The following is a 16,118-nucleotide window of genomic DNA, read 5'->3' on the forward strand; positions in this document are numbered from 1 at the left end:
GCATTGAAATGAAATTGGAAATATATCCCCATTTTTACACTACTATTAATTATTAAGTTTTGTGATTCATAAAATATTATTTATTTATTATAACAAACAAATTCGTTCCGGAATAGTCAATATACATAATTAATATTCATAATCCATAATTAATTAACTATTTAATGTGAAACCTCCTGCAAACTTTTTCTGATCAAATTTTAATTATTTTCTTATTGTCAGTTTAATTATTTTTATACATAACAATGATATAATGTGATATTCAGCGCCTAATGTAGACAAATAATACAGCCCTCCTAATGCATATTCATTCTAAAAAGTGTACTCACACACATAAATTTCTTATCTCCAATTAAGGCAGTGTATTTTTATACTCTTCCAACATGTTGCTACAGAGTCTTATTCACATACCATCACCAATCATATAGAGTAAAGTCAGCCGGATGTTCGAAAATCCTGGCATTAGTTATATGGGGTTAAGGTCAAGTTTCCAGCCAATTTTATCCATTTTAGGCAGAAAGATACACTCTTCTCCGTTACTGGCGTAGACACCGCTTATGCAATTAAAGCCGAGTTAACAACAGCGCGCCAGTCGTTCCTTCTTTTCGCAACGTGGCGCCAATTGGATATTCCAAGCGAACCCAGGTCCTTCTCCACTTGGTCCTTCCAACGGAGTGGAGGTCATCCTCTTCCTCTGCTTCCCCCTGCGGGTACTGTGTCGAATACTTTCAGAGCTGGAGTGTTTTCGTCCATCCGACAACATGAACTAGCCAGCGGCTACTTATAGTTCTCTGAACTACATACATATGTCAATGTCGTCGTATATCTCGTACAGCTCATCGTTCCATTGAATGCGATATTCGCCGTGGCCAACGCGCAAAGGACCATAGATCTTTCGCAGAACTTTTCTCTCGAAAACTCGCAACGTCGACTCATCAGTTGTTGTCATCGTCCAAGCCTCTGCCCAATATAGTAAGACGGGAATTATGAGTGACTTTTAGAGTTTGGTTTTTGTTCGTCCAGAGAGGACTTTGCTTCTCAATTGCCTACTCAGGCCGAAATAGCACCTGTTGGCAAGAGTTATCCTGCGTTGGATTTCCAGGCTGACATTGTTGGTCTTTACGCTGGTTCCAAGATAGACGAAATTATCTACGACTTCAAAGTTATGACTGTCAACAGTGACGTGAGAGCAAAGTCGTGAGTGCGACGACTGTTTTTTGATGACAGGATATATTTTGTCTTGCCGTCGTCCACAACCAGACCCATTTGCTTTGCTTCCTGGTCCAGTCTGGAGAAAGCAGAACTTACGGCGCGGGTGTTGAGGCCGATGATAGCTCAGACATCGCGGCATAAAGGCAGCTCCTTTTTGTGCTGTCGAAAGCAGCTTTGAAATCGACGAAGAGGTGGTGTGTGTCGATTCTCTTTTCACGGGTCTTTTCCAGGATTTGGCGCATGGTGAATATCTGGTCGGTTGTTGATTTGCCAGGTCTAAAGCCACACTGATAAGGTCCAATCGGTTTGTTGACGGTGGGGTTTAATCTTTCCCACAATACGCTCGATAGAACCTTATATGCGATGTTGAGGAGGCTTATCCCACCGTAGTTGGCGCAGATTGTGGGGTCTCCCTTTTTGTGGATTGGGCAGAGCACGCTTAAATTCCAATCGTTGGGCATGCTTTCGTCCGACCATATTTTACAAAGAAGCTGATGCATGCTCCTTATCAGTTCTTCGCCGCCGTGTTTGATTAGCTCGGCCGGCAATCCATCGGCCCCCGCCGCTTGGTTGTTCTTCAGGCGGGTAATTGCTATTCGAACTTCATGGTCGGGCAATGGAACGTCTGCTCCATCGTCATCGATTGGGGAATCGGGTTCGCCTTCTCCTGGCGTTGTACTTTCACTGCTATTCAGCAGGCTGGAGAAGTGTTCCCTCCATAATTTAAGTATGCTCTGGGCATCGGTGACTAGATCACCATTTTTTCGTAGAATTTTCGAGCATTACCCCTGTCAGCCAGCTTATCAAGCACAATTCGATCAGCCTCAACCCATTTGGGCATGTTTCGTCGTGGAGGCTGAATTTACCGATCGTAGTGCCAAATATACCTTCTTTGCCCACCCTGGTGTTAAAGTCGCCAAGCACGATTTTGACATCGTGGCGGTGGCAGCTCTCATAGGCGCGCTCCAAGCGCTTATAGAAGGCATCTTTGGTCACATCGTCCTCTCTTCCATCGGGGTGTGGGCGCAAATCAGCGATATGTTGAAGAACCTCGCTTTGATGCGGATTATGGCTAGACGTTCATTCACCGGAGTGAATGATAGTACTCGGTGACGGAGTCTTTCTCCCACCACCAAACTTGCGCTCCTTTATATGACCACTGTAGTAAATGCCACAAGGACCTACTCATCTTTGTCCTTGTCCCGTCCATCGCATTTCTTGGACGGCGGTGATGTCAGCCTTTATTTTCATGAGGGCATCAACCAGCTGGGCAGCGGCACCTTCCCAATTGAGGGACCGGACATTCCAGGTGCATGTCCTAATATCGTAGTCCTTATTTCGTTTGCCATGGTCGTCATCAAAAGGGGGGTTCATCTTCCGAGGCTGTTGGTAATTTTTCATTGGCAGTGGTTTTTACGAGGCGGGTCCCAAACTCAGCGCACAACCCCATGTAGGGAATGTTTCGTCTTCTCACTTTAGCTCGCATTCGAACGGATGTTCTTAGGCTACCCAGAGGATACTTGGTCAAAGACCGGAAGTCGTGAAGCGCCTGAGCCATGTGTAAAAGAATCGTTTCTGGCCACTCCCAAGTGAGTGGCGATCAGAGAATTTTCCTCACTTGCGTGAACTTCTACACATGACTCCATCCTCCAGAAAGATAAACTAATATAAGTAAAATACGCTCTTTAATTTTCATTTCGATAACTCACATGTTGGCCGATATACATACATATGTACATGGTACATAAAGTCACCTGGAAGCTCGAAAATATTTATATTAGGTATATGGGAAGTATTGACCCGATTCAACCAATTTTTGATACACGGACACTGGGTACAAATACTTGGTTCTAGGGTCTTGAACATTTCTGTTTCGATATGGACAATTTAGGGTCATAAGGTGGCATACTTTAAAGGTATCATTCGTGCAAAGTTTTATCCCCTTATTTTAATTGCTTCATGATTTGTACACTGGAAAGTGGGGCAATGTGGCTTAGGAATGTGAGAATAATTTCTCGTCACAAATTTGGTTGAAATCGGTTGGACGGGTCCCTAGATACTACATATATGTGATTTCGCGATGTAGTAGACGGTGACAATTCAATTCAATTTTTACCTCGGTTCCTATAAAAATCTCTCATATTTATTCATTATTTAGTTATGGATTTATCACACTTTTAGTAGTTTTTAACAGCACCGTTATATGGGGAGTGAACGGGCTTATCCTCCGATTTCATCCATTTTTACAGTGTCGGTAAGGGTGATTAAAGAATTTGCCCTAAATGTATTTGGGTATTGTAGTTTAAATGGATTAGCAGATATGTACGTTAAATCAATTAGAGGGCGGGGTCGCGCCAATTTGTTTTTAATTTTTAGCCCACAGGTGCCCTTTATTACTGCGATCCACTGTGCCAAATTAGAGTTCTTAGTTATGGCACTTTATAAGTTTTCGCATAATGGCGGTTTGTGGGCGTAGCAGTGGTCTGAGTGGCCTAGGCCTTAACTAGGCCTACAACTATAGTTTTTTACCTAACAAAACTCCGAGCAGAGCAGAGCACATACTTTTACGTTGTTCTGCTATGGCTCCCGACAAAGTGAGAGCGGTAGCAATAGCAAAATGAAATGCTACGGGAGTAGCGTAGCTTTTCTAACGCTGCTTCAAACTCTTTGAGCTGCAAAAGTCCCTTTTAATTTAAAAAAATATAAATGTATATCCCTGGTTATTTGTGGACTTTCAAAAGTACTTTATGGTCAGACTTATTCGTTTCTTCGATAGTGCCATGTATGGGATTTTTAGGTGGATTGGTTACCAAATTTATAATGGATATGGCATGCTCAATAAAGAAATAAATATCTGATGTATGATTTCGTAGTGCCACCCCTAATATGTGTGGACCCACAGCGAACAAAGTATTAGGTCTTATTTATTTGGTTTCTTTTTACGCCTTGTTACCCAGGAGATCTATGCCATTCTCACCGCTCACTGCAGCTTTAGCTACATCTACACTGATGTTGAGTTCGACTATACATTTGTATTCGCTCGTAAAATAATTGCTATAATGTTTAGTATTTAAATCTAAGGAATGGCTTAATTGAAGTCTTCAATCAAATATAAGTTATACAATGTAAGCAGCTTCATTTTTGATGTGTCACTCCAAGCATGACCGCCCTAGGCATATGCCCAATTCTCCGCCTCCTCTAAATCTATTTAGCTTTAACAATAAGATTAATAATTTTTGAAAATTATTCATTCTTTAAAAAAACACTCATATTCCAACGGTTTAACATAATTATTTAAATATATAATACTAGTACAAAAGGACAAGTTAGTTAAACATTGATTACATGTCTTCAATTTAAAATCAAACACAACTGCTTTAGTGTTAAGAGTATGTGCCATTTTATATTCAATTGATAATGTTGACACGTTGGAGAGCACAAGAAGGTTTTTATAACAGGAAATTTTGAGATTTAAATAAAAAAAAATAAACAAATAACTAAAATATGTAAAATCTGAATTGTTTCCCGTATCGGTTTTCCGTTGTTGTCGCAGCGGCAGAAAACATTCCTGAAGTAATTGCCGTTCCGGTAACTAAAACCCCGACTGTTTTGGGAACGGATTTCTGTTTATATTTGGTTGAAAATTTCCTCCAATTTACTAAGGCACTCTTCTATGCCATTTGGACATATATCTTACTATTTTTACAAGTTAGAAATTTATTACTTCGACATGCTCATGTAGCTGGTCGAGGTAGTATGGTCCGAGAGCGAGGGGATAATGGTGACGGAAATGTTAGCGAGGTTGATTTTCATGGTGGGACGCTAAACTACATGCAGTGTGTTATACGGAACTATCTTTAAAATAGCTATTATTATTCGTTAATATTAGTATTTTGTCCGTAACAATCGCCGTAATGATGGAATTAAACCTAAGACATCAAAGTGACTTCCTGAGTCCTTTCGAGATAAAGATGGATTTAATAGTTACACGAAGCTAGTCGATAAACATAGGAAAATGAGGAACGTTATGTTATTAGGAAATCTACTGAGTCTATCACCTTTGATGAAGTATAACCGACTTTTGATGCGTTGTGGATATTCGCTGATACAGTTGAAGTCTGCACATCTGGATAACACTAAATCTTGCAAGTTATAGTTACAGAATAGTGACTGTGTGTATTTGTTAACATAGTAGCGTCATGGCCGAACTTATCGTTAAGGTGACCAAGTGACGGCTGCTGTTTAGGCGATATTTAACTTTACATGTTTGTCAGGTTTTGAAGGTTCTTTTATTCGTTGGTATGTAAAAAATTTCAATGGATTTGCAATAAGATATTTTACTTTTTTAATAAAAACAGTATATAAGTACATTAATTAATTTATTGTTTTCTTTTAGAAAATGTTAGACATTGCCTAAAATTATATTGCTATAAATCGTTCCGTTTAACTGCAACAAGTTGCAGGTGTAGGATCCAGACCAGATCGCTTTGTAATGGAAAGTCGGGTGAATTCTTCTGCAGTAGTTGGGTGAATTCCGACAGTGTTTAATAAAATTTTCATTGTGAGACCAGCTCTGCAAACACAAATTTTATAAAACCACATATGAATACCATAATACAAAAAATCTTACTTTACAGCAGCTGCAAATCCTTGCATAACCTCTCCTGCTACTGGTCCAACGTAATGCAATCCCAGTACTTTCTGATCCCCGCTTCTTTCAGCAATAGCTTTAAGATAACAATAGCGAACGCTTTTTTGAGGTATGAAAAACTCTGTTGGTTTGTAGAAACCATGGAAAACTTCTATATTGTCTTCACCATATTTTTGTAATGCCACTTCCTCTGACAAACCAACACAAGAATATTCCAATGGAGTGAACACAGTTGTAGCCACATTGGCATAGTCCATCAACTGCGTTGATCCTGAGAATAGTCGACGGGCTAGTAAACGGCCGGCATGTATAGCTACTGGTGTTAGTTCTAATTTGCCTTGCAAAATATCACCAACCGCATAGATATGTGGAACATTTGTTTGTTCTGCATCATTGGCTAGAATTTTATCATTTTTTACTTCCACACCAGCCGAACCTAAATTAAGGTCCTCAACTAAACCTTTGCGGCCGATAGCAAAAAGTACTGTGTCAAAGACATCTGATCCTTCTTCCCCTGTATTGGAGTTGGTCCATTTAACTTTCAAACGACCATCATTTTGCTTCTCGATAGAATTTGGCAATGTGGTAAACAAAAATTTAATCCCACGCTCAACCATGGAGTCTTTTATAATGCCCGCCATTTGTTGATCGAATTCTCGTAAAACAACAGAACGCACCATAACTGTAGCGTCGTATCCCAAGCCTTTAAGGAAGCCGGCGCATTCTAATCCTATATCTGGAAGATATGAAAGTTTTAATTTTTTGATTAGTTGAACAGGTTTGTAACCAATACATACACCCAGCGCCAATAACAAGGGTCTTTCCTGGCTCACGATCCAAACTAAAGATATCATCACTAGTGATACCATACTCTACAGCCCCAGGTATTGGTGAATATCTTGGGCGTCCACCTACCGCGATTAACACATTCTGCGCAGTTATGGACCGTTCTGTTCCATTTTTCATCTTAGCTATTACTGTATGAGGATCTTTGAAGTAACCTAAGCCATTAATATACTCCACTTTTCTATAAAATCAATTCTTACTTTATATTCTATTAAATAAATATTAAAATTCTACTTACTTATCTCGTAAGTCAACACGGGTAACCCAGTTTACAGATTTTATATGATTTTGGACAGCTTGAACTAATTTATTCCAATTCGATGATATCTTCTCTGGCTCTGGAATTTGCCAGCCATATGCCATAGATTCCTGTGTGCAATATATTTTTATATAATAAATAAAGTTTTTAGATCATATTAGATAAACTTACATGTACAGCTTCACCCAAATGGGCTGCTTGATGCATAAGTTTTTTAGGAATACATCCAACATTCACACAAGTTCCTCCCAGACCCCATTTAGAACCCGCTGGTGAAGGTTTAACATAGTCTAAGCATGCAACCCTTGCCCCCAAAGCCACCGCTTCCTTTGCACAGGCTAGTCCTCCTGATCCGCCTCCAATCACAACCAAATCGTAGTCATATTCATCTATAAATAATGGTACATTGTTTATATGTATATGTCTGTCGAGGATAAAAACTTTAGGAAAAGTAAAGTATTTAGAATCCAATCTAACCTCGCTGTAACCCTTGTTAAGTTCACGAGTGTATGTATGTATGTACATGAGTAATAAAATATCAGATGCTTGCAAATTACAGTATCCCTACGAAAATTGCACAACTGCCAGAGGCCTGTAAGTTCATCTTCTTTCTCTTGTTTATGCAATTTACCGGGGGAAATTAAAGATAAATTTTTTTAATAACACAAAATTTATAAACAATTAGGAGGGAAAATCAACTGTGTGCAATTAGCTGGGGATATTTAATGGTTTTCATTCATACATTTTTATTATAAATACATACATACATTAATATATATAGTAAATTTTTGCTCAAATATATCCAAAATATGCATATGGTAGTCAAATATGCAAATAATCGAACAAATTAACTAATGCGATAAAATTATTGTGAAATAGACGAAATGACTCAGCAATTTACAACTTCCATTTACGTACATACATACAAATATATAAGATTATTCCAGAATTTAGATCTTAAGTAACGTCATTTTATTGATTCCAGTAACCTATTAGTATCAGCCATTACTGCTTACGCTTTTTTACTGATGATATATATGTAATCATTCTTCTTAAAAAATATTCCGAGTTAAATTTGTAGAATGTTACATTGTTCGGTAATGGCGTCCTTGAACGTGCAACTGATAATAAAACTTTTGTACTATAACTTATAAACATTGAAAAGTTCTTTACGCTATATTAAACTAATATAAATATACAAAGATGCACCGTATTTTATATTAAAAACAAGAACTAAAGAGCAGATTTATTAAAAATTAACCATTGGATAATTGACATTTCATTGACATTCATGGAATATTGCCTGGAATACAGCATTCCAGGGGAATTTAATATAAAAACAAGTCAATTTGCCGACAGCAAAATGAGACTTTCATGATCCCGACCTCTCGAAGACCACTTTCCATTTGCACACGAACTTTTTGCATAAAAAAACTCACAATTCATTGAAATTTTCGTAATTCCGGTAGTGAGCTATAATTGCGCAATTTGATAAAATACCAGTTGATATCTACAGTAATAATCTTAGTAACACGAAGACATTGGAAAACAATTGAAAAACTCAAATGAATTCCATACTAATTACTGGTTGCAATCGTGGATTGGGCCTTGGTATTGTAAAGACACTTGTGAAATTACCACAGCCCCCTAAACACATTTTTGCAACGTGCAGAGATTCCGACAAAGCTACGGTAAGGTACACATATATTTTTTATCATACGCTAATTATTTTTTAAGTTAATTTATATTATACGGTACATACTGTTTATAGGCGCCATTATGCTACACAATTTTAATTTCTGCACTGCTAATAAGCTTAAAATCACGAAAAACACTCCAACAGCAATTTGAAACCACTTCAAGCTATCTATAATATTTAAAACGATGAAATAATGTCAGCTAACAACTGATCACTGAATAAGTAGGATCAAACAAAAACTATATCTAAACTCTTCAAATTTCTAGTCGAAATAAAACTCTCTTCCAATTTTACTTCGCTTTTATGCACATCTTTCCGTTTGATACAATTCCAATTTTCCATTCAATGCAGCGTTGCCGTTTTGGTCCAATCGGACCAACATTTGTATTTTTATTTGTTTTCGGTGGTTTGGTTGGTAGGCATAACGTTTTGGTAAGAAATATTTTTTATTAAACGTGTTTAGAATGAAAGTTAAACTTAAGACTGTTCGCTTAAAATTGGATAATTTTTGGTTTACTGTTCATATTAACTAAAAAAGTTTTAATTGAAACAGTGACATAAAGGCAGAAAGTGTCAAGAATTTGATATATCCGCATATTTCTTTAATTCAAACAATATTGTACTGACGTCAGTTAAATGAAAATTTAAACTTTTGCGCCATCTTAATTCACTTGGTATTCTTTTATAGATGAATGCTCGCCTGACCTCCAAAGCAAAATTCTTTATGGAGTGGTTAAAAATAATGTAGGGTGCAAAATAACTAAAATTAATTGACATTTAAGGGTTATTTGTATGTACATATTTTTTCTAATGTGAAGTGAAATAAAACCCAATGTTTTGATGATAAGAAAATCTGGTAGTTTTGGTACCCAAAGATATTCAATGTTTAATAAAGAAGCCAGAAGCAACAATTTATTTAATACCAACAGATAATCTTTTCGTCAGTTTACCAATTTATAACTCTGCACAAAAAATACTTTTTTTATTTCTATTCTATGTAAAGCCTTTAAATTAAATTAAAATTTAGTTTTCCAAATAGTATTGTTTGAAGGTTTAATCTATATATCTAAATTACTTTAAATCAAAATATTTTAGTTTTGTCACATAAAATTGACCAAAAATTATGGAATCTGGAACTGTATTCCGTAAAAGAAATAAAAGCTGATACCACTATTACTTTAAGCGTATCAAGATATGAGCAAACAGCAAATTATGTTCATATTGTATTTACATTTCGTTAATTGTCGAAATTGCAAACTAATCAGGCCTAGCGTTTTTAAAGTTACCTCACTTCACTTAGTTTTTAGCATATCTGACATAAAACTTCTTATCCTTTTTAATTTTAATGCCTGCCTTTAGTTGACGTTTGACAATATGTAGTTTATTGAATTTTTATTACCCCACTCGTAATATCCACTTCCTACCGCACACAATTGAGTTAGAGCCCTGACAGACGATAGCGCTACTATGCATTAGCCGGCTTAATTTACATTTACTTGCGCATTTGACCCGTGTTAATGCAAGTTTGTAATGCACAAGAATTCCGTGCATTTAGCTGAATTTACCAAATTTAAGTAGGCAACACTGCTCAGAAATGGCCGATTTTTGCTATTTTTTGACAGATGTCGCTTGAAGTCTGCCGCCTCCTTTACGTTTGCAGCATCAGAGGTAAGCAGTTTAATAGCCCTGACAGACGAGCAAAATTAATGCGCCTTAAGCAACGCTAATGCGCATTGAAATTTTATGATGACAGACGGCAGACTTGTGCATTTAGACAGCTGATAGTAAAATTTGTTTATTTATTAAAAAAAAAGGGAAATTATTGCTTTTAATTTCATTCTATTATCTTTTAACGTAGTTATTAATAAATTAATTTTTTATATTGATTTTCCAAAAATACCAAAATTTCTATTCATAATTTCTCTTATTCATTTTTATTTAACTTTTTTTTTTTTAATAAATAAACAAATTTCACTATCAGCTGTCTAAATGCACAAGTCTGCCGTCTATCACCATAAAATTGCAATGCGCATTAGCGTTGCTTAAGGCGCATTAATTTTGCTCGTCTGTCAGGGCTATTAGCAGTGTCCATTTTGCAATTGTTATCGATTACAATCAATTGTTATATACATACATATACTATCTGGAAATGTTAAAACCAGGAAACTGACCTTGGGCAGTTGCTAATACACTATTTTACACAAACTATATATGTATATATAATTCTAATTCTATAAATCTATATCAACTAGCGCACATTTTTCACTCATATAAACATCAAAAGATCCCCACTCTTATACTTCTGACTGAAAATATACTAAAAAATAAACGTGGAGATATCTAGACATACAATCTACAAAATGTCATGTTTTAGTTAATGGAAATCTCGCTTTTGTTTCAAAATTAATTCGCATTCATATCAGTACAGTTTATCAATAGATGTGGAATTCAGTCTTTTGTAAAATTATAAAAGAAAAGCTCATAAAAGGCCTTTATGTATCTTTTCGTCATTTTGCTCTGTTTACAAAACTGAAAATAATATGTACATCCGTTATTTTGAATAATGAAATTAAAGATTTAAAAATAAAAGAGAGCAATCTTTCAAAAATCATTGATTGTTTCATGACCTGTGGCCACAAATTCATTAATAAAAATCCATGATTGTATCTACGGGAACAAAACCACTACAGCGAGGCATTTTTATTGTGCTCACAAAAAAGTACGATATAACTTTTGAATTCATAATGTTAATTTTTATATTAATGCAAATTTTAATTAAAATTATTCAAAATAATTATAAAATAATACTTCTGATAATAAAAAAATTAACTAATGTTACAATTAGTTTCGGTATGTGTTGTAAAAGTTAAAAAATATTTATATTAAAAATTTAAGTGACTGATGAAAAATTATAACACGAATTGTAAAATATCTAACCAGGTACTTTTATACTCTCGTCAAATTTTGCACAGTTTTAAAAGTTATTTGTGAAAGTTATTTGTACCACCTAAAACTAAATGATATAGGCTGATACGTGCTTGTTAATCCAAAAGAAATATAAAATCGGTACGTGACAAAAGGCAAAACCCCGAAAATTGATATGCGTCAAAATCGTCATTATGACGTACAAGCGATAACCTGATTAAAAATGAAGAGATATTGATAAAACAGTTTACACGTGTTCTTTGGCACACTGAGAAAATTCCTATTGAAGATTATCATTCCCGCAAAATACATTTCAGCAAAAAAATATAGAGTGTCATAACTAAGCCATTAGCCAGAAAATATAAACAAAACTTTTACTAAAGATGAGGCTATCTGTAATTCAAAAGCAGTGCTAAGTGGGTGTGACTCTGTGTCCTAATATTTTGTTTAATACATATATTTCACAAACTGCTACAGGTATATCAAACATTTCTCTCTATCATTTCATAATACAGTGTGATAACAAATGAAATCGGATAATAACCGCATACTTTTCTACCACAAAACTACACTTATACGGTATATACCGGTTTTAGTCCATTTTCGAAATTGTAACATAACATAAATATTAAATTCTACAATTAAAGTCAGAAGAAGTTCTTGAGGGGCGCCCTTCAGTAAAAAAATTGGCAAAATCTAGCCATATTTCCCCTACATACGTAATATCAAGATTTTCGAACTTCGGGTTGACTTTACGCCGCATATTTCGGCCAATATGTAAGTTATCTTAATGCAATCCAGAGGAGTGTGTCCTTGCACCTAAAATAGATGGAATCGAGTGAATACTTCTCCCAGTTCCCTTATACCCAATATAAAGATTTTCATACAACTTCCGATTGACTATGAGGTAACGGTCAGTACTACCATTAACCATATACCTTATATAGACTCTGAAACTTCCGATTTGCTTTATATCAAATAAATCAGTCGATATGTTAATTATCTTAGTAAAATAATATGTCTAAATATTGGTTGTACTATACTCGGTCTACAAATTACTCGAGCACCAATAATTGTTGATCAGTGTGTGAGTTATCTTCATATTGTATATATTAAAAAGACTCCAAATATGATTGTATGTATGTCTGATATAACAACACCTGAAAAAAGTGGAGAAATCTCAATTTCAGGTAACACCCGAACTTAACCCTTTCTTAATTCTTTATTTGATTTTTCTGTAAAGTCTGCAAATTAAGATAATATACATATGTACATATATTAATCAGATGCACATTAACATCTTAGAACTTCTTAATTTTTAATTATGTATTTGTATACAGCAGTTTTATGTTCAAAAAGTCTTTTCTTTCTTTCCAAAATGTGTAGCCATAATTTTGTCCATGTCATTTTGTGAATTGCTATTGTTCGGTTACTCTCGAACTATAATTTGAAGATGAAATATTAATCTTATAATATCTAAATTTGATCTACCCTTTCTAGGAATTAAAGGACTTAGCAGCCAGTCATTTGTCAATTCATATTTTGGAGATCGGTAACGTATCTATTTTAGAATTTATCGTATTGAATTTAATTATGAATATTGAAATTGACGCTTCGATTTATGTATGTATGCATGTTTTGACGATTCTCTCTCCACGATTCATTGATAAATGGTTGTGGGAATTAAAGCCGTGATTTTCTCGTGATCTTGCCTATTATAAACGTTCTCTGGTTTGACATTTTTGATGGTATGCATACTCAGAAAGTCTTAACATACGAGCGCTATCACTTAGAATATTGAACTAAAAATGGAGTTACTTGTAAATCGCGAACATTTTCGCGCGATTATTTTTACAACTTTCGACGTGGATTAACCCATTAAGAGTGCTTAATTCATCTTTATTCAATTTTCGACGATGAAGCTCCATCAGTGTTTATCGATAGTATGGTGAATTCAATCCAGGTGATAGATCACACCCATACGAGTTTCGGAAGGGTGCGAACTAAAATTGCAAGATCGTATTGTGAACTATCGTGAGATTGAGAAAAGAAATTTATTCACGTTAGATCATACACAAATTGACACATTAGTTGAGAGAAATGTTATAAAAAATTCAATAGCGGTGTTTCGAAACACGTCTATGACATCGTGACAGGTGATGTACCGTGGATTTACGCGTAAACAACTGCATTTTTGACAACTTATAACATCGATTTGATGAGTGATCCTCCGTATAGTGCTGACTTGACGCCGAATGCCATCTTTTTATTCTTCTTCTTCTTCTAAAAAAAATATAAACTAAGAGATCAACGTTTTTCGATACCTGAGGAAGAGGTTGATGCGTCCAAAAGCCATGCAAAAGTGTATAAATCATAATAGAGAATATTTTGTAAAACAATAAAGCGATTACCGATGATTAAAATTTGTATTTCTTCTCGAATCCCGAAATTTGAAAGACAATCTACATACGCAATACATTGACGCGTACTCAAATTAGTGTCGAGAAGATTTTGTAAGGTTGTGTTATAAAAGTTGTAAAATCAGTTTCTGTCTTGTTTTAGATTTGCTCAATTTTAATAATTATGGAAACTTAATAAGTCGAATTAGCGAAGTAGTGAAAGATGACGGATTGAATGTGTTATTCAATAATGCTGGCTTTGCTCCCAAATCTACTCGTATCACCACAGTTAAATTAGAGGAGTTGATGCAGGCTTTACATACGAATACTGTTGTACCAATTATGCTATCGAAGGTACGTATTAATAATAACACTTTCAATTACTTGAAGCCAGTAAGTATCGGTAATATAAAGTGTTTTTCTACAGATTTTAAAACAAAATTAGGAGTATCTCATTGTGAGCTTTTGCAGCTGTCTCTGTAAAACTTTGTAAAACTTTTGGATAGAATAAAAGAAATCTGTGGTAGTGTGTAGAACTTATTAGTTCGTCTGATAAAGGGATCGCATGTTTTTCTATATTCCGAGTATACACCGCTCTCTTTACCCCACTTTTTTATACCCTGAATAGAGCATGTTACGTTTGCCACGATGTTTGTAACACCCAAAAGGAAACGTCAGAGAACCTATAAAATAGATACCATATATATATATATATACATATGTATGTGTATATATATGTAAATTATCAGCGTGACGAGCTAAGGCGATTTACCCATGTCCGTCTGTCTGTATATCCGCGAACTTGTCCCACAGTTTTTCACATGTCGATTTGAAGGCAAATTGTTCAGATCGAGTCACTCTAGTATATATTGTTGTCATACAAACTGACCGATCACTGTTCTTGTAAGGAAAATTTATAGTATTTGTGAAGGTTATTATCAGAGAATGTTAATAAATAATTCATTGACATCCTCTGGTTATGTATTTTTGTTAACAATATTGTTCTGATAGCACATTCACCGATAATAAGTTTGGCATATTCTTAGGCTTGTCTTCCACTCTTAAAACGGGCTTCAATAACTAACAAAAACGTTGGAATGGGTGTTAGGCGGGCCGCTATTATAAACATGAGTTCGATTCTTGGCTCCATTGAAGCCAATACAGATGGTGCCATTTACGCATATCGCACTTCGAAGGTAAAATACTTATATAATGGCAGAAAGCACGCATATACAGTATACTTATGTAATTGAGTACTTTATGAATTTTAATGTTTCTTTTGTAGGCTGCTTTAAATGCAGCGACGAAATCAATGAGTATCGACCTCCTTAAAGACAAAATCCTTTGTGTATGTTTACATCCCGGTTGGGTACGTACTGACATGGGGGGCGATAATGCACCGCTTGATGTGAGCACCAGCTCAAGGATGATTATAGAAATTCTCTTAAAATTTAACGAGATGAACAATGGCGGTTTCTATCAATATGACGGTCAAAAATTGCCTTGGTAGAATATCTTTTTTTATTGTGTTTATATTCTCGTGTTTAATTTGTACCTGCAAATTGACATATGTATGTATATGATATATGTATAAGCTTTTCAATTGTCAGTAGTATTTTACTTATCACCGGGAAACTTTATCGAACTTACATTATGACACAAAAGTACCCGGAAATTGTAAATAAAACGCAAAATATTTAATTAGTCATCAATATTTACTTTGTCATCTTCAAAGTAATTCCCATCAGATGTAATACACTTATGCCAACTATATTTGCAGCTTTCGAAACACTTTTCATAAGCACTTTTTGGGATGGCCTTCAGCTCCTTAAGCGTATTTTGTTTTATCTCTTCGATCGACTGAAAACGGCTTCCATGGAGCGGCAGTTTCAGTTTGTGGAATAAGAAAACATCACACGGAGCCAAATCTGGTGAATCCGGTGGTTGATCGGTGGTATTCATTGCGTTTTTGGCTTTAAATTCAGTCACAATCGTACACTTAAAAAAAAAAAAACAGCTTTATCGGAACGAGTCAAACCTGAACGCGTTTCATACCTATAATATCCACACAAATCATTCGAATGGGCTCGCAAGAGATTTCGGGCTTTGTTGCATTTTTCTAACATT

The 16,118-nt window shown here is 35.4% G+C and overlaps 2 protein-coding genes across 3 annotated transcripts; one reads left to right on the forward strand and one right to left on the reverse strand.

Moving 5' to 3' along the window:
* Positions 1-5,574: 5,574 nt before the first annotated feature.
* On the reverse strand, positions 5,575-8,949 carry LOC126758689 (thioredoxin reductase 1, mitochondrial). 2 transcript variants are annotated; one of them, XM_050473048.1, is made up of 6 exons: positions 8,731-8,949; positions 7,140-7,357; positions 6,948-7,078; positions 6,661-6,890; positions 5,843-6,599; positions 5,575-5,785 (listed from the first exon to the last, which is right to left on the reverse strand). In XM_050473048.1, the coding sequence occupies exons 1-6, from the start codon at positions 8,744-8,746 to the stop codon at positions 5,656-5,658; spliced, it is 1,482 nt and encodes a 493-aa protein (XP_050329005.1). In that variant the 5' UTR covers positions 8,747-8,949; the 3' UTR covers positions 5,575-5,655. The 2 variants fall into 2 exon arrangements, with proteins under 2 accessions (XP_050329005.1, XP_050329004.1); XM_050473047.1 differs by lacking the exon at positions 8,731-8,949 and adding an exon at positions 7,985-8,181.
* On the forward strand, positions 8,276-15,703 carry LOC126758692 (C-factor). The gene is made up of 5 exons (XM_050473050.1): positions 8,276-8,659; positions 13,093-13,144; positions 14,155-14,345; positions 15,038-15,187; positions 15,277-15,703. Exons 1-5 carry the CDS (start codon positions 8,534-8,536, stop codon positions 15,499-15,501), a joined length of 744 nt encoding a protein of 247 aa, XP_050329007.1. The 5' UTR covers positions 8,276-8,533; the 3' UTR covers positions 15,502-15,703.
* Positions 15,704-16,118: the final 415 nt, after the last annotated feature.

This window comes from Bactrocera neohumeralis, chromosome 5, assembly GCF_024586455.1.
Source record: "Bactrocera neohumeralis isolate Rockhampton chromosome 5, APGP_CSIRO_Bneo_wtdbg2-racon-allhic-juicebox.fasta_v2, whole genome shotgun sequence".
In the NCBI taxonomy this organism is placed as follows: domain Eukaryota; kingdom Metazoa; phylum Arthropoda; class Insecta; order Diptera; family Tephritidae; genus Bactrocera; species Bactrocera neohumeralis.